Below are 25,832 nucleotides of genomic sequence, written 5' to 3' on the forward strand. Positions count from 1 at the left end.
GTCTCTCTTTTCTTTCCCTCCCTCACTCCCCTCTTCTGTATTTCTCCGTATCCCCTCATCCCAAAGCTGTCTCTCTTCTCCTCTCTCCCCCTTCCTCGACAGTAGTCCACCGCTACATATGCTTACCTAAGCTGTGAGGGCCGTATTCCCTCGCCATGTCTTTCCCTCTCTCACTTCTGTCCCCTCTCTTGCTCTGTCTCCTATTCCAATCTCGGTCTCTCCATCTTTTTCTGACCCTGTGTAGGTCTCTGTCTCTCCATCTTCTTCTGTCCTCCGCTACATCCGTTTTACCTTACCTAAGATATTTGGTGCAATCTTCCCTCTTCACCGTGTCTCACTTTCCCTCTCCCTTCTTCCCCTCTCCACCTCTGTCGGGGCAGTCTGCCTCCTTCTCCATATCTTTCTCCATCTCTTTTCCCCTTGGTTCTTCTCCCCATGTACAGAGTAGTCCTGGGCTCCACGTGCTTACCTAAGCTGTCGGGGCTGTCGATGGAGAAGCACATGAGGATGACGTCTGTGTCTGGGTAGGAGAGGGGCCTCAGCCTGTCGTAGTCCTCCTGGCCAGCTGTATCCCACAGGGCCAGTTCCACCTGGTTTACACACACACACACACACACAGAATCGCACGCACATAGACACACACGCACACACAGACACGCACGCACACACAGACACGCACGCACGCACACACAGACACGCACGCACGCAGACACACAACAGGATGAAAAAAAAAACAATCAGGTCACAATGTAAAAATGCAGGACACAAAGTACAAAAGGCATCCACTATCCGGAACACTGCAGTTGGATGATACGTGCACTGCAGTTTTAGTGCACCTGAAAGTCCATAAAAACACAAAGTGCTGAAGCAATCGAGGAACTTTCAAGTACTTTCCAGCATAAACACAAGCGCGCACGGCAGCAGAGTACACCTGGAAACACACAATGCTGTAGGGGGTGTTGTGGAACAGGGCACCAAGCCCTCCACATACAGTGGTGCTCATATGTTTACATAATATTTCAACACAGAAAGCCAAATCAACCTGTTATTAGCTTCAGAAAGAATAAAATGAAGTTTTTGAGCGACCGTCTCACTCTCCTGATCTCAACATCATTGGGTGTCTTGCTGGAACCTCACATTTGAGGTTTAGCCTGAGTGGCTCAAAGATATTATAGGAAACAACCATTCTGCCAGGAAGAATGTGCTGTTTTGTCATCTGAGAAAATTAAGAGCCTTATCCACAACTACCACAAACAATTTAGAGCGGTCCCGGATGTTAAACTGTCCCATATTCAGTATCAGAAACTAGGGTGTGTAAACTTTTGAACAGGGTCATTTGGGTAGTTTGGGTTGTGACCATGGTTTTGAAAGAGTAAACACAGAAGATTGCTAATAAATGTCTTAAGCCAGTCACTAGCAATGAGTGAAAAAAAGGTTTTGTGTAATCCTTCATATTTTGTGAGAAATCGCCAAGAAACCGTATATTCTGCTGGGGTATGTAAACATATGAGCACCACTGTATAGGCTGGTACACTACGCACATGGGGACCCAGGTTCAAATCCAGGCTGCGTCACATCCTAGCCCTACCTCATCCCTCTCCCCCACTCATTTCCAGGATCCAACTTCACTGTACTGGGGGTGTTCAAAATATCGTCATGACAATGTATTGCGATACTTATTTTCACAATACAATGTACCGATTCATGACAATGTATCGCAATGCTTATTTTCACAATATACTGCACAGCACTGATTCATTCATTACAATCGATTAATAATAATAAAACTGAATATGCTGGTTGATTTTGTTCAGTAGAGGGAGTAGGTAATATTTCTGTTGCAATGACAGCCCTCTTCCAGATGCTAAAATGCTTTAATAAACTGACTTATGAATGCTACACAGCAACTGACAAATAAGCTGTATTTTTACACATATTGAAGTAAATATCACAATCTATCGCAATAGTACATGAATCATAATGCATCGTGATAGAATCACCCAATGCCCACTCCTACACTGTACTATCCAAACATAAGATAAAAAGACCAGACAATTGTTTAAAATAAATAAATAAATAAATAAAAAATAAAAAAACACAGAAATGCACAATACTGATGTGATGTAGGAACTTTAAATACTGTCCTTCACAAAACATAAGCAACTGCGTGAGCAGCACATTTACAAACACAAATACGCAAATACACAAACCCCGACCGGTACATGCGTCACAAAAGTCCAGATTACAGAAGTACGCATTCAACATTCAGACGGACATAATGTGGGTTACTGTTAATTGAGCATGGACTTTGAAGCATTTCAAATCCCACACGCACACCAAAGTATTTGCATATGCATACGCTTCACATGGGTATTATGGGAGTAAAACAGTGCGACTACACTTCCTGCCCCCTTCCGATGTCTTCTCTGCATTCTTAACAACACTGAGGGCATATGGATCCAGAGTATTTCTGCCAATCCTTACTAAATAAACCCTCTAAAATAGGGGTGAGAAATAACATATCACAACAACACAACAGGGAAAAAAATGAGGGGACTCGTGGGAGGAATTTTCAGCTAGGTTCTCCCATTACATGCCAATAGCTACAATAACTTCATTTCACTCCTGTAGTATAACGTCACGAGACATGAAAGACTCCATGTGGGAGCAATATGTCCGTGCTTGAGTTAATGTTAAACTAGTGGAGGAGAGGGAGTAACCATCTCAATTATTACAACCAGAGAGGGATATAGGGGTGGGTGAACTGCAGCACATGCTTTAGCATGTGTGTCAATGTACAATGTGTATGAGTGCGTGTGTATGTGTGTGTGTGTTTGTGGAGGGAGACACTCAAAAAGAGGAAACCGCTTTACAAAAATGTTCTAGCCAGGACCCCACAACTGACCCTTCCACAGAAAGACCCCCACACCCTCTCAACACACGCACACGCACACACACACACACACACACACACACACACAAACAAACCCCAACCTACCCCTGGGACTTGAAAATAAACACACAACAAAAAGGAGGAAGTGCAGAAAAAAAATAAAAGCCTCGGACGATTCCAACTGGGACCAGTCATGGCTTAAAATGGAAGAATTAGTAGCATGTGAGGGCCCTTTCCAAGGGATTCATCATTTAGAAAGCAGCAGACACAACATTCCCCAGACTCACCCCACCCCCCACTACCCTACAGTCCAGTCCCTCCCTACCAGCTGAAACTCCCAAATAGTCACAGTGGCGCAGTTTATGCTCTGAAAAGTTTAAAACAAACCCTTAAAATGGAACCCTTAGGTCGAGGCGAGGGGACTTTTGTGACAGCTCATATTCAGCCACTCATTTAAAAAAGAAAAAAAAAATCGAATAATGCACCCAACTGAAAGTGGCATCAGCCTTGACACCGACTTGCCTATTATAGGACCAGCCTCCATTTTGTCTGGAGAATCACTGCTGGATGTCGTGCGTCATGTGGGAATGGTGAAGGGGAATCATACTAAAAAAACATGAATGGCTGGCTACTAGGGGTGGGTATTGGCAAGGGGTTGACATTCAATGCGCATCATGATACACTTGCCACGATGCGATTCATGTACCATCGTGATGCATTGCGATATTTACTTCAGTAAATGTGTAGAAATACAGCTTATTCTGTCAGTTTCTATATAGCATTCATAAGTCCCATTTATTTCATTTAAGCATTTTAGCATCTGGGAGAGAGACGCCATTGCGACAGAAATCTCTCTACTGAACAAAACGAACCAGTGGCAAATTTGATATTATTATTATTAATTTATCGATCGTCATGAATCAGTGTGGTATATCATGAAAATAGTTCCACAAGCACATTCACTTACATGCATGCACACACATACATACTCACGCACGGAAGCGCACACACACACACACATACATACATTCCTACACAACACCTTGTTAAGCAACCTTGGGTGTTTTGAAAGGCGCTATATAAAACGAAAGTATTATTATTATTATTATGAAGTATCGTGATGCATTGCCTCTATGATTTCTTTGTACACCCCTACTGGCTAGTGTGACTACAACCCTTGCTGTAAAGTGGACGGGACAGGACGAGACCGGACGACTCCCAGCCTCCCAGGGTGAGGGAGGAGGAGGTGGAGCTGGTGAGGTGGTGAGGTGAGGTGGAGCTCGTGAGGTGAGGGGGGCTTCTCAGTCCTGGTTCTGCCTCATTAGCTGGGGAGGGTGAAGAGAAGCCTTGGACAGGAGAGGACAGGAGAGGAGAGGGTGGGGCGGGAGATGGAGATGAGTAGCAGCCAAGGGTGGGGGGTTGCCTTGGCATCATCCAATCACTTGCGACCTAATGGCTTCAATTTGATTAAGAAGTGACATGGCAAATCGTGCCAGATACCTTTCGTCTGCCTCACAGAAAGATACCCACTGTAGGGGGTGACTGGGTGCTTTTTTTCGGGGAGGGGGGGGTGATTGCTGGTTCTCTGATAGATGCTTTCCAGGGGACGAGCAGCTCAAGCATCATCACCGCAGAGAGAGAGAGAGAGAGAGACAGACAGACAGAGAGAGAGAGACAGACAGAGAAAGAGTGAGAGGGAGAGAGAGAGAGACAGAGAGAGAGTGAGAGGGAGAGAGAGAGAGAGAGAGAGAGAGAGAGAGAGAGAGAGAGAGAGAGAGAGAGAGAGAGAGAGAGAGAGAGAGAACGCCTGGCAAGATAGAGGGAGATAGGCGATAGGCGAGTGAGTGCGGGGCCACAGGAAGCAGGTATTACTCAATGTTCCCGAAATAGCCGTAGCCATCCACAGGGCTTAAACAAAGCGTGGGCAGCCACCACGGGCCCTGCTTGAGTAATGAGCCTGCACTGCAAGCAGGTTGGCTGTGTGTGTGTGTGTGTGTGTGTGTGTGTGTGTGTGTGTGTGTGTGTGTGTGTGTGTGTGTGTGTGTGTGTGTGTGTGTGTGTGTGTGTGTGTGTGTGTGTGTGTGTGTGTGTGTGTGTGTGTGTGTGTGTGCTGTGTGTGTGTGTGCTGTGTGTGTGTGTGTGAGAGAGAGAGATAGGGGTACTTTTCCATGTGTGTCGTGTGTGTGTGTGTGTGTGTGTCGTGTGAGAGAGAGACTTTTGGGGGGAAAGTGGAACAAAAAAGTGGAGCCTCTTTTCGTTCTGCCTGTATGTGTATTAGTCACGAGTGTGTGTGTCTGTGTCTGTGTGTGTGTGTGTGTGTGTGTGTGTGTGTCTGTGTGTGTGTCTGTGTGTGTGTGAGAAACAGAACAAGGAAAAAAGTGTTTCTATTTTGTTCATGTCCGAGCCTCTCAGAAGGTGAGAGAGGGGGCAGGGGGTGTGAGTATGAGAAAGTGAGCGGTCCTAGAGGAGGACAGAACTCAACATTTGGGGTGTGGGGCTGCACAGCACTGCCAAGTTCGCTCATCTGTGGCCAATAAATCCCAAAAAATGAGGAGCCTGAGGAGGTTCAGTGTGTGTGTGTGTGTGTGTGTGTGTGTGTGTGTGTGTGTGTGTGTGTGTGTGTGTGTGTGTGTGTGTGTGTGTGTGTGTGTGTGTGTGTGTGTGTGTGTGTGTGTGTGTGTGTGTGTGTGTGTGTGTGTGTGTGTGTGTGTGTGTGTGTGTGTTTGGGAGTTGCCACCATAAGCTGCACGAGTCGCATGGCAACAGAACTCAAATCCTGAGCTCAACATTTCCTGTAATGAAAAACAATGCCATCCCTCTTCCACCCTTCTCTCCCCCCACAGGCAGGGAGGAAATGAGGCGATCCGTTTATCACACGGGGGAGGGAGGGCTGGAGAGGGTAGAGGGGAAAGGGGTGGACTGGGTGGCGTGGGGGTCCCAAAAAAAAAAAAAAAAGGGGACAGCCAGACATCCCACGCTTCCCAGTTTGAACAGGAAACCGGGGAGTGCGGCCATTTCCTGTTATTCACCACCAAGCTCCTTCTCTGTGCAGTTGGTGGTCAGTTCAGTTAGGAGGAGGGACGTGTGGAGGGGGGGTGTCTTGGAGCTTTCCAAAGGGGAATGTTGGTGAGGAAGGGGGGCTTTTGAGTAGAGGGTCTGCTGCTATACCATAACTCACCCCCAGGGCCTTAAAATAACTTTTTTCACCACCAGCCAAAATGGCTAGTAGATGTTAACCTTACAAGTCAAATACACACTCAGTAATGGGTGAGAGATAGGGATGTAAATAAAATCGAAATGTATCGATGTATCGGAAGTATCGGCCGGCGATTTAATCGAATCGCGTCGTATCGTGGGGCTTTCGTAAGAATCGAATCGCTGGCCCCTGTGAAATGCCCTAGCTCCATAATACAATAGTAGTGGAAAAGTAATTGGAAGAAATCGAATCGAACCGAATCGCATCATATCGTGGGAAATTCTTAAGTATCGGAAAAAAAATCGAATCCCTGATTTAAGAAATCGATAATGTATCGTATCGTCATGAAGGCTGTGATTTACACCCCTAGTGAGAGAGGCTTGTAATTGGGTCTTTTCTACCAGCCAAACTGAAATTTCACCAGCATTTGGCCAGTGTTAGTTTAGAGCCCTGCTCACCCCCATCGAACACCATAACAAGTGGATACAAATGCAGCAGAGGAAAGCACGGCTCGGCTCGGCTCCACTCCACTCCTGTCCTCTCTCCACTCTCCTCAGCTCCTCTCCACTCTCATGACCCACCCCCTGCCTGTGCTACAGGACCTCTCCCTCTCGCTCCCTTGTGGACCAAGCCAAAAAAAAAAAGTGGAGCACTAACTGGAGTCTCCTGATGGTTCCTGCTGATTGGCCAAATTTGTCGCGCTGTCAGGAAGCGGTGGGCTGGGTTGGGGTTGGGGTCAGCGAGTTCGCTTGATAAAGTTATATAAAAAAAAGAAAAGCCCTCACATCAGATTATGGATCATGCTAAGGACTGAAGGACAGAGGGTTCAAGCAAAAACTTTGGAAAGTTGGCTGGGCAGCTGCATGAGAAAAAAAACGTTCTGAACGAGGAGTATGAGTACTGACCAGCGTACGTGCGTGCGTGCGTGCGTGCGTGCGTGCGTGCGTGCGTGCGTGCGTGCGTGCGTGCGTGCCCATGCACAGACCTACACAATCCTAAACCAAAAAGGTCTGACTGCCTTCTTGCCACAATTTAATTATCACCATCTGATACTCTAATTTGTACATTTTTTATTTGTACATTTGTGGATTAGAGTCCAGATTCAATGAAACTACGGTTATCCACTGCGATGTAGTATTAGATTAAATTAATTAATTGAATATGACCCAATATTAAAAATATTATTTTAACAGAACTAGTTGCTGCCCTATACTGGCAATTGCCTTCAGCAACAGAGTGCATTGCGGCCCAACAAGACTGATGCACGTTGTCTAGGGGTACACAAGAGACTACTGGACCCCGTTTCTCAAAAGCATCGTTGCTAACCAGTTAGCAAATCACAACTAGGTTTCCAATGAGAAATTGCATTGCAACCAAGTAAGTTGCTAACTTGGATTGCAATGATGTTGTCAAGAAACATACCCCAGAACCACAGCCGGAGCGCAACATAAACAAAAAGGCCTAAACCCATATCAAAACATACACACTGGCCCTACATAACGGTGAGCAGCGTAGTAGTACAATTACATTACACTTAGCTGAGGCTTTTATCCAAAGTGAGTTAGTTATTTACAAGGAATTGGTTAGAGTCCCTGGAGCAGTGTGGGGTTAGGTGCCTTGCACAAGGGCACCGCAGCCATGGAGTGAGGTAGGAGTGCAGTGGAAAGGTGGCATTCAACCCTACTGCCACCCCTCTAATCTAAAGCCCATATCCTTAACCCGTTAAGACACAGCGTTAGAAATTTGCTGTTACCAGAATGGCAAGGAGCAAGTTATTGTGCATTACTAAATCCCTGCATTTATGTCATAGTACTGTACTACTTTGGTAGTTAACCTCTTAATGACTATTACCGCGTCTCACTGGTGAAACTATGTGCATTGTGAGGCTACCCATTAAGCCATGGCTACCACCAAAACCTGAGCAGTGGGACTGGGGGACACCAACCTGCTTGCTATCCACTTCGATGTCGGCGATGTAGTTCTCAAATACGGTGGGGACGTAGACCTCGGGGAACTGGTCTTTGCTGAAGACGATGAGCAGACAGGTCTTCCCGCACGCTCCATCCCCCACGATCACCAGCTTCTTCCGGATGGCAGCCATATCTGAACAAGAGGGGCCACAGACACAGGAGAGCGTTACATCACCACAGTATGCATAATGAACAGGACAATTTAGAGACACTTGTACAAAAAGGATGACAAGAGTGGCTGTATGGACTCTCAATACTTTGAGAGACTGTTAAGGGCTAAGAATGAGTAGACTCTCGGACACAGTATCCACATACACTTTCTGCGCTCTGTCTCTCCCACACACATAGGCCTACACAGATACAGTTGCTGTCGTACCGCCAGTATAACAAGAGGAGATCCTTTTAAAGCTCTGCAAAACTGGGACATAGACTGTGGCCATGTATACTGTAAGAGGGAGCTGAGATCGGAGAGGGAGAGGGAGAGGGATCAGGCTACTCATCGACCACACCCTGTTCTTTCTTTTCCGCTCCCCTCGTCGCCACGACACGCCGGACAGGAAGACGGGGTACAAAAATGGCCGGAAAGCCAAACAGCTGGAGAAGCCATTTCCCTCAGCAGTACAACTGAAAGCACCAAACAACTTCACAGCGACACGGTTGGTTTATGAGGGCTGACTGACTGTGGTCCCTTTTGTCTACTTTACTTAAAAGTTGTTTACAAAGTTGTTAAGAATCAACAACATGGCCTGGGAAGCAGAATTTCTTTAAATCTACTGTACCGCAGGTGTTGCAGCAAACAAAATCTTTAATTTAGAAAAAGTACTTCTACAATTTAACCCCATCTGCTGATCATTTGACCACAGGTTTGTTTGGGGGGTGGGGGATGCTTTCGGTGGACTTCTAAAAGCGGATGTCGCATTGACAGACAAGCTAATGGCCGGTTTGTGTGAATCATGCCTCACCGTCTGGGGGGTTTCCATCACAATGGGGCCCTGAGGAGTCTGCCTCATCCTGCTACCTCTGCCTCAAGGCCGGACGGACATCGCCAAATCACAAGCCTGCAAACAACCTTTTGTTCACACTGGCACTGTCCAATCCGATAGATCCTATTGACTGTGTGTAGGGCGGACGCGAAACAGGCGAAGCGTGGGCCCATCAGTTCCGTTGGCTCAGTTTCCTCCAGCAACTTTTCTGGCTGTGATGGTTCCCACAGCCAATCAGACTGCATGTATAGTCTATACACTGAAAGACAAACCCCTAACAGTCAGACACGTCCATTTGGCGGATGGTGCCAGTATGAAAGAATGGTTACATGGAGGATCAGACGGCTCCAGTCACCATTTCTTTTTGGGATAGGAAGATGATTTAACTGGTGGATATGCATACACTGCGGCTTTCAGTGAGCACAGCAGGGTGACCCAGTTTGGAAAAAAAGGTCCGTGCTGCAAAAGAGAACAAACCCGGACAGGAGGCGATACATCACGAGAGCGCAGGCAGCGCAGCGAGGACAGGCCAGCACTTAGAGGAGCCGACCCAGCTGTCTTCGGAAGTACGCAGGGAAATGTCGCTCCTTTGTGTTTTTTTCCTTCATACATTTCTGCCACGCTCGAGCCTTAGTCACCTTCAAACAAAAATAGCAACGACATACATCCCGGTGTGCATGTAGGCTGAAGCAACAAGATCAGGGAAGAAGGGAGAAGAGATGGGTGGGGGGAAAAGCAAAACAGGATTCAATATTAATATCACTGCCTTTCCAAAATGCCAATCTATCCTCTGGAGATTACAGGTTAATTACAAGACCTCCACAGGTCAGATGGATCGCCTCTCAAACCAGAAACCGAGATTATGTGGAGATCAATGCTTCATGCATACGGATACCCTGCATTCGTGAGGTGCCAATGCCTTTTTTTCTGTGAAAGGGCACCCGTATAATCACAGACAAAACCCTCATGCAAATTTCTGCGTGTCCAGGCATTGTGTGCAGATCAGGCAGCACTTGCTGGCACATACTGCATTGCACAGGTGAGGTGGGCGGGCGACCTTTCTCTGAAATGAGGACGGATGGTGAAGCAGCACACGCGCACGCAGTAGCACCAGTGTTGTTTAGGAGAGACAGAGGGCCACTCAGAGAAGCAGAGAGCTGTGGCGGCGCGTTGAGAACTAGGAGAGAGGAGGAAAGAAGTGGGAGGATTACATAGACACCCAAGGCTTCCCCATTTCTAGTCCTCGCAATGGTTTTTTTGGTGCCTTTTTATCAGCGAGAGCGTACGTGGCATAATTATGCTCGGAAAGCCTATGAAAATGGAAATTAGCCTCAATGACTAAAAACATTTGATGAGAAAGTACCCTCTTTGAAGCAGTGAGGGGAAGTGTGTGTGTGTGTGTGTGTGTGTGTGTGTGTGTGTGTGTGTGTGTGTGTCACACATGCATGCCCCTCTCTCCCAGAATGCCCTTGGTCTTGGTTGAGTGATGTTTCTCAGACTGATATGCAACATTGGTAAAATCCTCCTGACTGCACCAGAGAACCCCCCCCCCCCCCCCATCCCCACCCCCACCCCCACCACCACTTCTCCATCAAATGATCCCGTACGGGGGGGAACGATGTCACTGTGAAAAATTGCCACCACCCGAAAAACACTGCATGCCATTAGGGTGAAAAATCATCACTGTCGGCAGCACTAATCTCCCTACTAAGCGAGCGCGACCCCAAGAGACTCTTTCACTTTGTGTTGTGACACCGTGTGCGTGTGTGTGTGTGTGTGCATGGTGCGCAGTGCGCACGGTTCACAGTGCTATGGCATTTTTACCCACATGCCGGCCATGCCACCTCAAGAGCCGGCGGGCCATTTTTGGGTGGTGCGATGGTGATTGGTGATGGGGGTGGGCTGGCGAGTGCTCTGCGGCACTTAGAGCCCCCCCTGCCTGCCGCTGCCACTGCTGCTATGGGCTTGGGCAGGAAGTGATGGCGGGGGATGGCTTGGAGCAGAGGCATGATGAATGGGTGGCACAGGCTGGGCGCATCTGTGCATTTTGGCCTGCAACACCCCCCCCTCCACTTCTCCCCAGTCCCATCGTCTCCTAACACCCCCATCTGCTTTGCCACCTCCCTCTTTCTCTCACTCTGTTTCAATCCCTCTCTCTCCCCCCTCCCTCCCTCCCTCCCTCTCTTCTCCATCTCTCGGCCTAATCCGTCAGACATTCCCTGCTGCAGTCTGGCCCGTCACCAAAACAGCCACTTATCACCCCTGCGCTGCTCAGAGAGAGAGAGAGAGAGAGAGAGAGAGAGAGAGAGAGAGAGAGAGAGAGAGAGAGAGAGAGAGAGAGAGAGAGAGGACAAGAGAGAAAGAACGAGCGAACGAGTGAGCGAGCGAGCGAGCGAATAAAAAAATAAATAAACCAAACAAATTATTTTGGAGCCCGCCAGGCTACTGGGCTGCCACAGATGTCTTCCCACTCAGCAACTTCTGCCCACCATCATGGCCACAGGAGCTGCTGCTGCCTGCCTGCCTGCCTGCCTGTCCAGGCTGCTGGCAGTGCCATTCTGTTACTCCCCTGCAAACCGCCCCCGTCAAGAAACCTCGTTCTCACTGAAGTGAAAACCCAAGAAGAGGATTAAGACAGTACTAGGTCTGACCTGTATGTTCTCCCTTGCTCCCCTTTGTGATGCATGCACTCGTGTGTGTGTGTGTGTGTGTGTGTGTGTGTGTGTGTGTGTGTGTGTGTGTGTGTGTGTGTGTGTTACATTACATTTAGCTGATGCGTTTATCCAGAGTGACGTACATTTATTTACAGGGTGTTAGTTACAGTCCCTGGAGCAATATGGGGTTTAGGTGTCTTGTTCAACTTCAAGGCACATCAGCTATGAAGGTGCAGTAGGGAGAGGTAAAGGTGGGATTTGAACCTGCAACACTCTGATCTGAAGACCACCTCTCTAAAACCATTAATCCACGGCTGTCCCATGTGAGTGCAAGCACGAGCGCCATACACTGACGTCTTCATGTCATGATTAAGTTATCCACTTATTTTTACACAGTTGTCTCCTCTGGGAGAGAGACTGCCTGTCGGGTGTTGCCTTGTGTGTAATGGACGGCAATGGGGATGTGACTCAGATGAAGACTACCGGGGGAAATCATCATCAGACGACGTGCACACCCGACGCCATCATCGACAAGTGGTGGAGGGAGCTGGACCGTGGAGAATCGGACCAGTTTCCTCCATCGCCACTTACTGGAAAAAGTACACCGTGTGCTTTCCCTCCAGTTTCGCTTGCCACTAAACTTTGCAGTCATTCCTGTTTGGTGATAGTGCAGTGTGACTGCAGACTTGCTCTAGCCAGTGAAGGGGGGGGGGACAAGGGGGTCATCTGTCCCGGGCCCAGCGAAATGGGGGGCCCATAATTGGGTCCTCAATCTCATTATATTAAATGTATTGGGTGTGGGGGCCCTTTCAGATGACTTTGTCCTGGGCCCAGCTAAAGCTGTCAGAGGCCCTGGCTCTAGCCATTATCAGAGGAATAGCTGCTTTCCTCTCCACCTGCTTACACTGCTGTCAGTGACGGGCTCTGTCTTTACACGCAGTAGTCTGAGGGAAAGCAGAACATTCCTACCAGGAAGTGGAAGAAAACGACCACTTGGTAAAGAGGAGAGCAGGAGACCGATAACATTCCACTGGGCCACTCAAATCAGATTGACTGAAAATAGGGATCCAATGAAAACATCTTTCTTTCTTCACAAAATCATTCTGAGTCTGAGTTCTCAGTCTGAGACTCTGATTGGTGTAGCGTTGTCTAGTAGCATGCCAACATGCAGTATGATTTCATGGGAAAAGGTGCATTCCACGGATGAGAACTTCCTGTCTTTGGAACCTTTGCCAGACCAAACTCAGGTCTGCAGGCTTGGTGCTACAGCCAGGGCAATACATAAATTAGGCATGTCAACAATTAATCGATTAACTAATTGTCTTACTAATTAACTAACTAATTGTCCATTAAAATGTTAATCCAATCAATAAAATGAATTGCAATTAATTGCCAACTCAACTGGCGAGAGACCCAGGCGAAATGGGCATGACAAAGTGTGTGTGTGAAGAGGGTTGTAGAGTGGGAAAATTTCAATCACCTTTGGATTAAATGATATAAATAGAAATCAATTTAAATTCAGCATTTTAGCATTTTTTTCTATTTTTATTTTTTTAGTCTACTTTAGATTTAATTGGGTTGGGGAAGATGCGCTTATCAATTAATCAAGCGATCGATAAGGTCAATCATCTAACGATTGATAAATTAATCGATAATTTGCATCCCTAACATGCAGTACATAATAGACATTACAGGTGTCAGTGAGGGCAAAATTATTTAAACACCAAAATAACGCAAGCTGCAATACTGGGGAGATAATTTCCTTAATCTTATGGCTTCACTCCCTAGAACACCAAATCCCTTTCTTCGCCTCGGTACAGTGACATGTAGTCTATACTTGGATTTTGCACAATAAACCATTACCCTGCTATTATGGCAACAGGCCTCCTACACCCAAATTAGGCATCCAAATCCTACCACATATATGCTCAGGTGACAAGATATTTAACCGACCACCTACTAAAATCCATTTGAAAGCCATAAGCATAACCCATTATTATGTACACTGGATGTCCTTCAAATGGGACTAAAGAAACCCCTCTGTATTCATTATAATAAGACCTCCACATTGAAATGTCCCATAATGCATAACACTGAAACGACATTTAATCTTGAGGGCCTTCTGACTCACACTTTTGACACTGTTGTTATTTCATGTTTTCACAAAACTAATTCAAAACTGTAAGTTAATCAAAGACGTCGGTGAGTCATGATGATACACATGCAGACCTTGGAGGGCATCAGAATGAGCAGCAACTTCTCACCTGATCAGAGCCAACACCAGAGACGGTCTAATAAGAATGTTTGCTAACACGAGGTCTGAGTAGAGGAAAACACCAACTCTCACACTCACACAGAGAGACCAAACCAGTCCTTCCCCAACCCCCCTGTGCTGTGCTATGGCACTCACTCTCTTGCTCGGCCAGACTATGTTTGTGTGGGCTCTTGTTCCTGGAAGTGGACTCCAAAATCCAGAGCTGTGGGGAAGGCAACTTGGAAAGCCTAACACTCCTCCCTGCCACCCCCCCCCCCTCTCTCTTTCTCGCTCTCTTTAACGCTGGGTAGGTACCAGTCATCGAGCAGCAACCCAATACCTACAGCCAACGGGCAACGTCATAGCTGTCCCACCCATCTAAGGGGGAAAAGGAAATGTTTTGTTCCAAGGGACAGCTGACAGGAATGTATGACTAACAAATATAACAACACAAACACACAATAATGATGATAAAATGCATGGAGATAGTGGTTGATGGAATCTTGCGTCATTTCCTGTAGTTATTTTTGGTGCAGTGTTTTTCATGCCGTAATGGGATTTCTTGTCAATGTTTTTGGGACATTCCAAGATTTCCTCTTGACTGGGGAATGTCAAGCGAATGACATGGCTTGAAATCAAACTAGTTCTTCTTGTTGGTCAGTTACACAGACAAACTGGAAGAAAACGACACTACATACCACTCTGCCTCATAACAATCACTTAAACATGGGCATTGCATACACCAAAAGGAAGTAGGCTAAGAATGAAAAGACCCCACTTCTTTCAGTGACCATACGTTTCAGACGCTCACGTGAGAACTGATGATGGCAGCAACCTGAAACGTCTGCTCTACTCTTATTTTTCTAAACATCTAGAGCGCAACAATACCCTTGCCCCCAGTGACCATACATTTTACACATTTAAGTAATATTCAAACACGATGCGCTTTTAGAGATCTCTAGGCTATCCATTTTCTCAGTTGACTTACTTGTGCATTTCCACAAAAAACAAGTTCAGTCAACGAGCCGGAACAGGGTGACAAAGAGGTTGTTGATGTTGTTGCAAAGACGTGTGCACAGGCATTGGCCTGTCGATGGAAAATGAACACAGTGGTTAAAAAATTCCAGCAAACGAGCCATTTGCAATCATATGCAGTAAGTGAAGGGTGTTACTGAATCTGTGCTACTGCACAAACTTTCCAACGGTTCTTCACCAGAATCATGGACTACTACGCCGTGTTCACTTTGGGCAGCGATGTGTCAAGATGGCCTACCAAGAGCATGAGGATGAAGATGCACCGATGCCTGCAATGCGCTCACTCGCTCACTCTCAAGAGTGATGACCCACAAACCTCCTTTTGTGCTCCTGAAAAGGACTGAAAATTCTGTCCCTTACATCCAGTTACTGCTACAGTGCTGCTGAAAGACAGGGGCATACTAGCCCTACCGTGGCGCAAATGGTAGGGCACTCGTTTGCTGTGCAGATGACCCGGGTTCGACTCCCGGTCCAGGTCCTTTGCCAACCCTTCCCCATCTCTCTCTGCCCACTCACTTCCTGTCACTACCTTCACTATCCTGTCAAATAAAGGCAATAAAAAGCCCAAACAATATTTAAAGACAGGGACATACTAGTTCATTTCATCAACTCACAGAGACAATTTATCTCTCTGTGTACTCACCCACCCCGTATTGATTATGTCAGCACCAACAATTCAATTTGAAAGTAAAATGAAGACAGAGAAAAACACCTTCCACCTCTAGAAGTGGAAGGAAAGACACAACCCACCCACAACTGCAAGACATAGACTACACATGTCTGGGAACACTTCAAACGTCTGTTGTCAGCAGTAGACCAGGAAACAAACGTCTCATGTCAAGACAAACCAATTGAAAAGCTAACCCTTTTCTCATCCTCACTACACCATCCCAGAGGTTACTGAGACAAACTGAGGTCTGGGAGTGGTCAGGGTTGAGGTCTGTGTGAGTGACCAGGGTCGACTTCACTGCACTGCGCGGCTCCTCGTATTCGCACACCCCCGTGAGGAATGTTTCACCATGACCAAGTGTTTACATTGAGCCGAGAAGCCCAGGACATGAGGGGGTGGCTGGGAACCAGCTTGTGTATGTGTAACGCATGCATGTGTAGTAAGGACGCAAACGTGCTTATTAGGGCCAGGAAAGTGTTGCAAAGTTAAAGCGTTCCCCCGGTACCTAAAACATGATCCCTTTATGCAAGCGGCTTAGCACACATCGTTGGCAACCACTGGTTAAAACAGATGACCTTTGAACCCGTTCCCTCTGACAAACCCCGCTGGTGCTGATAGCGAAAGCGGAATCCGACTGACAGACAACCACCCCCCATAAAAATGCGCAGAGGGACCCAGGCGATAAGCCTTATGACTTGTTTGTCTTCGCACACATAAATGGACATTGCAGGGACAACAGTGAGGCCAAGACCTTCTCAGCCTGTGAGTAAGTAAGCAGAGTTTGAACTGAGCTAAGGGGGAAGTAAATGGTTTATATTGCATGTAAATCCAGTTGATTTACACACAGATTTCCCTCATGCACACAATGTTTGCGATGCTTTCCAAGAAAAAAAACAAATGTTGTTCTTTTCAGCATCTGCTTCGAATGAACATTATTTTTGCGAATCCTCAAACAATAAAACTGGATTGCTTTCAAAAGGCCCCTTAAAAATGCCAAGATTTTATGGTCTGCCGGTAAAATAAACAGTTAAACAGCAATTGTGGACTCCAACAGTGCTGTGCTATGGCCTGGTGATGTACTGTACAGTAAGCAGTTTATGAACGCTGGGAGCCTGGGTACGGCGGAACGGAGGAGTGCATTTTGGGTGGAAAAACACCACCAACTCTCAATAGCCTTGGTCTCATTGCAGGGCCAGCCCCGGGCTGGCCCGGACAAAAGGGGGCTGACGGTGATCTCATCAAAAGGGGGCTAGGTGCTAAAGATGGCCGCCGGGCCAGGTTGTGGGGCTAAGGGCCGATTTCCCTGGCCCGTCGAATTCGATGGGCCAGCAAGCACCGCCGAGGCTCGGAGGCGGGGTCAACCTCTGTGTAAAAATGTGGCTGCATGGGGGACTTATCGCTAAATTCTGGGCAAATTATGGTTAAGCATTAGTTTGGGGTGTTTGGCTTTCTTATGGCATAATTTCATAGGATGCAACCTTGGCACTTCTGTTTGTGTTTTTAAAGTTATTTAGTCAACATAACTTTTTTGTTGTTATCGGATCATGGGCACCACTACACTTAAACTTGGGATGTCATAGCTAAGTCATGTCGGCTTTTTTCTGCTTTTAGCCGCCAACTCTTGTGCCATTATCGTGATTTGGCATGCTTTCCACTGGACACCAATAAAAAGTGTCTCACAAATACTCACACATGACATTTATGTCGGCTTATTTAGCTTTTGCGCTATTATCGCCGAAGGTCTGGTAGGCTATATCGCACGTTTCAGACTGATCGCCAAACACAGTTTGAAATTTACACAAGGGCTTTAATGTCAAATGGATGGAAATAACATGAATGAATAGACAGGTGGCACGCCGCAACGAGGGGGTGTGTCGCTATGTCCGGGGCTATGATATAATTTTCTATAGCAACTGATGAAGGTGCTATGTCTCAGGGATTTGGTCTCCTTTCACGTAACTTATTCAATTACCTGCACATTCATGTCTCGCTATGTCCGGGGCTCATGCTTCTGTGCGCGATTGGGGGGATTAACTGGGCATGTTCGCACGTCTCCTTCTGTTCACTCTCAGTTGTCGAGCTGCTCGTATTTTCATGCGTCTTTGTCTTCTTAACATGCGCTGCGTCCCATACAGCTTCTGAATCGACAACTTTGCCATGTAATAAAACTGTTCTTGAAAGGCAAGCCATTTTCTTTGCAGTTCTTGTCGTCTTTGTCCGTAGGCTACGAGCCAAACGGCGACCTGCTCCAGCAGAGTTTGCTCCATTTTATTCTCCTCCTTTGTCGTTCTGTTGTTGTCCTTCTGTGATTTGGGGCGAAAGTGGGCTGTGCCCGACTGACGTTTCACAAACAAGGCGTGTACCTGAATGTGCCTGGGGTCGGCTATGAGTCCGATCAGGCAAAAAATGGCCCGGGCCGGCAGCTCCGAGCCGGCCACTCTCCTGAGCCCCGGGCGGCCCCGGGCCGCTGAAGCGCGGCTAATGAGACCAAGGCTATTGACTCAGCGTACGTACTTAGCCCTCTTTCAGTGCCACAGCAATAAAAATTTGACAGACTCGTCTCTCTCTTTCCTCACACACTCCCTACCTAACCCACAACAACAACACTTCAACACTTTCTATCATCTCACTGATGAGATGGCCTCTCTGTGACAGCAATAGAGGTCACAACTTTGACAAGGGCAGACAGTCATCAGAGTTAATGACAGATGCATGAGGGTTAAGAGGGGTGGAGAAGATCCAAAGCTAATACATACCTTAGTCCTGCTTAGTTTCTCCCAACTGCTTTCTCAATTCAGATCTTGTGAAGTTCCTCTCTTCGCCAAAATATGTTTTTAACTTTTTTCTAATCTTTCTAGCCAACAAAGTAGAAGTTCAAAGTTTCGTTTCCCCACTCTTCCGATCACGAGCGTTGATGCAATCTCCTGTACTCCCGTAAAAAATAATAAACAACTGCTTTTCTGAGCAATGTTTTCTTTTTAAAAAAAGGTTACACGACTCGAGTACAAGACACACAGAAGAGCGAGCAAACAGGAGAGCCCTCGTAGGTCCCCACTGTTGCCCTGTCCTTCCTGGCAATCAGCCGCCTGTTCCCTGCTCCAACGTTTCCTGCTGCTGTGAGGAGGCAGCCAGGGCTGAGCGAGCTGGGGTTATGCAACCAGGGCAAGCAAGCTGGCCCCGTTGGTGGACCTGCAGGGGTGGGGCAGCAACAGCTCTGCTCTTCAACGGTTACAGGGCGAATAAAGCCCTACTCTCATACCCACGAAAGCAGTGCTGGACTGGGACCACAAACCGGCCGGGGCATTTTTGGCATTGACCATCCCCCTAACCCCGACCCCAATACAACAATTACGATGGCCTCAGTCCACTTATATATAAAGAATGCACTGATGGGCCGCCCCTTCAAAATTGTGGGCAAGTCTCTAAAAGAACATATGAAACAAACTAACCAAAAAAACCAAATCATAGGCCCCTGAGGACTGTCTGCCCACCAGGAAAATACCCTGTATGCCAGATTACCAGCTCTGCACGACAGGGCAGATCATGCGAACAAGAAGGGGTGGCAGTGGTGATGTTGGGGAGAGCATGTCAGTCACAAATGGGGCACAGTAGCACAGTAGATGCCTTTCCTCTGTACTCGTAATTGGATGAGCAAACTTGTCAGTTTGGGTGGATGGGGGGGGGGGGTTGTGCGGGGTGCAGAGAGAGGACTGCTGAGAGTTATTCATTTGCGGTCTCTTTGTTTTACGTGCCTGACAAATTGTGTTGAGTGTTTACAGCACGTAGGACACAGGCCAGACCCCCAGACCCTCAGGAATCAAAGCTGCAAGTGTACTTCCTGGTGTTACTCTTTCCGGTAGAGGAAGGAGAGGTGGGTGGGTGGGGGTTTCGGGTTCAAATCATGGAAGCGTTGTTCTGGGAAATGACAAAAGGTTCTTAGGACATGGTGATAATAAAACAAATAGCCAGGCAAGCAAGCAAGGCAAGCGGCAGTTCGGGAATCAGCGTAAACGAGGCCAAGAGTGGAATGAGCTGCTCCCAGCATAAACAGAGTGTCTTGTTTCATTACCGCACTGTCTGCGAGGACAAAGATGATTTGTGTCAAACATCGCGGCCCACGACACCAGAACCACCCTTTGTCAACAGAGGAAGGCCGAAGATTCATTTTAATACGGAGCTAGCTGTGATGGGTACAAGGAGGAGAAAAAGAAAGAAAGAAAGAAAAAGAAAGAAAGAAAAAAAGAAAAAAAAAAGAAAGAAAGAAAGAAAGAAAGAAAAAAAGAAAGAAAAAAGAAAAAAAGAAAGAAAGAGAGAGAGAGAGAGAGACCTTCCTCACGTCACCAGGTGGATTCTTGAAAAGAACTGGTCATGGAGGAGATGCGCTTCAATGGTAAGGCGTGACTCAGTGTGTTTGGGTGCCTTGACAAACCCGTGTTTGGCCAAGCTCCCGTTCCAACTCTGCCATGGGGGTTTAGATGAGATGAAGGCTCGCTCTCCAACCTTAAAACCGTTTGCCAAACGGCACGGCAGGAAGCCGGAAAGTGATCAGACCGCATAGTTTACATTCCAATGAAAACAAACGAGAACCGCTCAAGTCCTTCTTCCCCTGTCCCGCGTTGCTGTTTATGGAGGAGAAGAGGCTGGATGAGGCTACTGGGGAAATACAGTGCCATTAACATACCCATGTACATCCAAATGGGAAAACAGGGGAACGAAATGAGTTGCAACAGTCTCAAAAGCATGAAAAACTTCAGGATCAGTCAGCTGAGGTACCTGTTCATGTTCTCATATATGCCATTCAGTGCCCAAGGCGCTACTCTGGAAAGCAGGTTTAGTTACTCGACTGGATATGCGGCAAACATCCTTCAAGTGGGGTTTGTTGTTGAGAACAGAAAAACTAAGACACACGGCTCCTTACATTGGCTTATGCTAGGCTACCCCTTACGTTGGGGTTAGCACATCTGGTCAGGCTCTGAACTATTCAATTATTTCCCATGATCTGCCCAAACTATAGTGACGTGACGGGCCATAAAAACAAGGATGACCATCTTTGCCTCTTTTCCACTGCAGGCTTTTGGGTAGGCAAACACAGCGCAATTCGGACACCACTTTTTGCTTTTCAAATAGGCACAACACAGCTCAATTGTAAGCAGAAAGTGGCGGCCGAGTCGCGCTGTGTCAAGCTGTAGGCCTACCAGAAAACCGGCAGTGGAAAAGAGGCATTCATTTCCCACAGCCCCATCATGCACTGCACCCCAGGTTCTTGAAATAGTAGGCCTCAAGCAAAACGTACCAGTGAGTAGAAAATGAAAAGGGATCAAAACATCCAATCCCAACAACCAAACCACCATACAGCAAGTTATAAAAGCAAAAACATGAAAAACATGAAACGCAAAAACAGTATTCTAGCAGATTCCAGTGACTTTGACTGTCCTAGATTCACAGGGGGACTTAGACTGCCCTAGACATTCACTCACTTAGGTTTTTAATCCCAGCATCTTCATGAAAGTGAAAGCCCATTGGGAAACTCCAACTCCCATTGTCATTGTGACACAGCACTCCACAGCACACAAGTGAACACTGCACACTGCACACAACGAAATTGCATTTATGCCTCACCCGTGCAAGGGGGCAGCCCTCAGTGGCGCCCCCTGGGGAGCAGTGCGGTGGGACGGTACCATGCTCAGGGTACCTCAGTCATGGAGGAGGATGGGGGAGAGCACTGGTTGATTACTCCCCCCACCAACCTGGCGGGTCGGGAGTCGAACCGGCAACCTCTGGGATGCAAGTCTGACGCCCTAACCGCTCACCCATGACTGCCCATGTGTAAACTATCATGTGTAAACTATCAAAGCTCCACAAACAGCCCTAATGTGCCATACATTTTCCCCACCCTCAGCACAATCTCAGATGGGCTTCATGCTGCAAACACAGGCTGAAACACAAATAACCATCCAAATGTGGCTGGCTCAGTCTTTACACTTGTCATATTCCATTTTCCGTTCAGCCTTTTTCAGTTACCTGGCTGGCTCCCCCCAGGGCAGCAGTGCGAGTGCAAGGCTATTAAGTTCAATAGAGCTGTTAATCTCGACGTAATGGCACCTCATCACCTACCAGGTCATAAATATCTAATTGTTCTGCAATAAAGGCGCTGAAAAGTGGCCGAAATAAATGATTTCAGAGCCCGTTCAGAGCAGTTTTGAGCGGTCTGATGCGCCCAGCTGAGCCAAATAGGTATTGATGAACTGGGTGAGCAGATTGGAGCAGTATGACTTACAGTCCACAGAGGCACTTGAGGGAAGTGATCACCCTGGACACCCACATTCAGCATTCAAGCACTGTCTTAGCCTTCTAGCCTTGACTGGGCCTGAACCGAGTGCCATTCAATCACATGCACCAGGTCTGCCTGGATAACAATTTAGTGCAATTTCTGACAGCAGCTTTGATTCAGGTGAAATGGCAGGCAGGCACATACCAAAACCAGCCACAAATGTGTGGGGCGAGTAGGTGGCAAGACTGCCTGAGACTAGAGTACCATTTATTCAGAGCGGTCCAATTCTGTGTCCAGGACTAATGGTTGGTTGCATAATTGCAAAGAGTGGGGTGTGAGAAATCATGGCACATTGCTGCTTTATGTTCTATGCAGTCAGCATGTTATTTAGTGGCCCATATCGGCAAGGCATGGGCAGGGGCAAAGTATCAATCCAGATAGCAGACACACCATGTGCTTTAAAAGCAGGTGCGTCACCTTTATACACTGCAAATTTACTGTAACAAGAAGCGAAGCAGTGTCACGGCGGCACAATTATGGACTTTCAACACGTCTAAAAAGATTCAGTGCTCGAGATCGTAATCATTCATGTCATGGCAACACCCGCGTTGTACCATTTCCCCTGTGCTTTACTCCCCTCTGTAAGTCATGCACGCCACCTTCTCCTGACCTCACCACATGCACACGCACGTACGCACGTACGCACGTACGTACGCGCACACGCACGTACGTACGCACACACGCGCGTACACACACACCATGAGGAGGAGAGGAGAGGTCTTGCAGTGAGCATCCATTCCAACAGGTCGACCTGGGGCCTGCATGTTATCAGCCTCCCACAGATCGGCCCATTCCCATCCCCATCCCCAGCAACACTTGGGAGCTCGGCCCGTGGTAATGAAAGGTGAAGAGGCAGTCAAGGGTTGCTGAGGAGAGTAGAGGGGAGCAGAGCCGTTCAGAGTGGGGAGTTTTCAGAAGGCGTGGGAGGCTGGGGCTTGGAGGATGCTGGTGGGGGTGGGAGTGGACGTGGCGGTGGAGGGTAAGGGGCATGACTGGTTCTTTGCCTCAAATTGATCTGAGATGAGATACGAGGCCTTGGAACGCGTTCATCTCTGACGAAAAAAAAAAACCCCTCAAGCGATCGCATTACCTTCCACAGAAGGTGCGTCGTCGCCCAGGCCCACTCTCTCAGTCACAATCATTGCAATGACTCATTTGTCTGGCTGTGGACTGGTGTGGGCTGTGCGAGCAGGAGCAGATTGGGGCTAAATTGTCCCTGTGACACATCATGGGGATGACCTGCCGCCGTTTTGTCACCCCCAAGAAGAAGAATGATGACATCCCAATCATCGGTGACATGTTTTTGACACACAGTGGTGTTCATATGGCATGTGTCACACTGCCTGATGGGCAAGCTGTTGATTTGGGGGACGGGGGGTTCAACAGACCACCTTGGATTGAAATCTTCCAAAACCACTACCACAATTTTGAACTTCCATTGTGCACTCACTCCAGAAATGAAAATACATATTTCAGATTAAGTCTACTGCTTCTGATACGTTTAACTTATAATTTCAATTTAAATTGTAACTTCATTAATTTTAACCAGACTTTTTTCATATCAGTACCCTCTGCCATCCAAAATCATGTTAAAATCTGTACCATTTGGTAGTCTAGGCTACATGATGACCTCACCTATGGTAGCCCATGCATCAAGTTACATGGAGTTCTTTACAGGTTGTCATAACAAATTCCAATAGCTCACCATTTCTTAAAAGGTGGATGGGGTTATCTGGACAACGCGATCAGAAGAGCGAGGGTTAATGATGTTGGCAAATACTTATGGCCTAGAACCACCACACAGATGGTCTACGCTACATGTTTTTGGACACAAACGACAAAACCGTGACAGTCTGTCCACTACACTATAAATAGACAACATCTACGCATTCCCGACTTGGTTTCAACAAGTATCCTTATTAACACCGTATGCGCGTGCTATCTGGGGGACCCTGAAACATACAATCATTGTTGTAGTTATATTTCTATTGACCATTGTAAGCATATTGTGTAATATTTTAAGTATTTAGCGTCAAGTTTCAATGGTTTACGACTCCTTCGGCAAACACTTCTTTTGCTCAGCACAAGGGTGTTTTCAGCTCCGACAGGAATCAAACAACGCCCTAACGCTTGGTATGTTCTACACTCGGCGAAGACAAAAACAGACAACTCATACAGATCACAAATGAACTTACCAAAAAAGGCTTGACCGGGTGTCGCCAAGAGCAAAGTTGAAGTCGTTTCTTAAAACACAATCTTTGCAACCTTTAGCAGAGGACCAGTACAACGCCCTATGTTACCGCAGCAGAGCAGAGAGCCGCTTAGCAGTCTAAAGTAACACTTAAAGACTTGTTGCCACCAGTGGAGTGTAGAGTCGATACTGTTGCGATTTCAAGGATACATTCGACCCAGTAGCCTATGTTTTGTTACCAACATGAGACGCATGGGATTACGCACGAAAGTAACAAAAATAGACCATCCGTGTTTAAATGATGTTTAAAAATCTGAGCAAGTAACCCTCCATGCCAAGTTGCGGATTTGCTAGAACTACTTCTGGTCACGAGCCACCACCTACTTTTTCCCCCACACCGAGGAAAAGTAGGCTACTTCTTCAGCGACCATTCCTCTGTCCTCGCGACTGTACAACTACATTCCAATCGTTACCAGCTACACAGATTGCCCTTACCTGATTTCTGTTTTCCCCCGCTTTTGCCCTTTCTGGCTCTTCCGTTTTCTTTGCCCTGCTTGTCAGCTTCACTGCAGTGAATTACGCGGTGTAGGCTATTGCTAAGGAACGTCAGGCGGCGGCTGGCAAACGGTGATCCTCCCACTGATAGGAAGGAAGGCAGCGATACTGGCGCCCAATCTCTTGGTTGGGGAGGAGGCAGCCTGCTGTTGGGATGCTTGGGAACCCTCCCTTTCCACTGTTAATAATCATGACATCATCCTCAGCAGCTGTGCTCGGTTACAGACGGGCAGGCAGGCAGGCACCGTTGCCTGTAGTGCGGTGGCAAATGATGTTATGTACAGTTTATAAACGGAATAGGCCTGAATCATTCTCATAAAAAGTTAGTTGGCCTACCCTAGGTATGATGTCTATGCTTACAGCACAAGACGGCATAATGAAATTATACCAAACTAAACACAGTGTGAAATCCAACTTGATAGACCAATATAACAGGCCTACTAATAGTCCAGCGGATTGGTGAATTGATCATGCACTTTTGAGTAAAAGCATGAAAATTGGTACACATATACCTCTTCCTATGCTTATTAATATAAGCGTTGGAGGCGTCGCGAAAAATTAAGAATTTTCAAGATGGCCGCCAAATCCAATATGGCCAACCCAAATTAATGAAAGTACCTGACACGTTGTTGTAAAAAGCATGAAATTTGGTACATATATCCTTCTTGATATGCTGATTAATATTAGCATTGGAGGCGTAGCGAAAAATAATTAATTTTCAAGATGGCCGCCAAATCCAATATGGCCAACCCATATTAACGAAACTACCTGACACTTTGTAGTAAAGGCCTGAAAATTGGTACACATGTCCTTCTTAATATGCTGATCAATGTTATTGTTGGAGGCGCCACGAAAAATTCTGTATTTTCAAGATGGCCGCCAAATCCAATATGGCCAACCCATATTAGTGAGAAACCATCATGCATGGTCATAAATGCCTGAAATTTGGTAAATACATACTTTATGATGTACCTATTAATGTTAGAAATGGAATTGTTGCGTAAAACCAAAATTGAAATGTTCAAAATGGCCACCAAATGAAATATGGCCGACCCATATAACAGGAATTGTATAGCAGATGAGTGAATCCATTATTTACG

At 46.9% G+C, this 25,832-nt stretch overlaps 1 protein-coding gene across 3 annotated transcripts in view; it reads right to left on the reverse strand.

Annotated features, from left to right (window-relative positions):
- The window catches only part of LOC134462601 (rho-related GTP-binding protein RhoA-D), a 39,133-nt gene extending 14,247 nt beyond the window's left edge, over window positions 1-24,886 (reverse strand). Inside the window, exons 1-3 of one of the 3 annotated variants that reach the window (XM_063215701.1) lie at window positions 24,673-24,886; window positions 8,035-8,192; window positions 470-590 (exon numbers count right to left, since the gene is read on the reverse strand). In XM_063215701.1, coding sequence (XP_063071771.1) covers window positions 470-590; window positions 8,035-8,190 — 277 coding nt within the window. In that variant the 5' untranslated portion in view covers window positions 8,191-8,192; window positions 24,673-24,886. Of the gene's footprint in view, window positions 1-469; window positions 591-8,034; window positions 8,193-18,411; window positions 19,316-24,181; window positions 24,639-24,672 lie in introns of those variants that run through there. The other 2 variants (XM_063215702.1, XM_063215703.1) reach the window with 2 other exon arrangements.
- Between the last annotated feature and the right edge of the window lie 946 nt (window positions 24,887-25,832).

The sequence above is a fragment of the Engraulis encrasicolus genome, chromosome 14 (genome assembly GCF_034702125.1).
Source record: "Engraulis encrasicolus isolate BLACKSEA-1 chromosome 14, IST_EnEncr_1.0, whole genome shotgun sequence".
Lineage (NCBI taxonomy): Eukaryota > Metazoa > Chordata > Actinopteri > Clupeiformes > Engraulidae > Engraulis > Engraulis encrasicolus.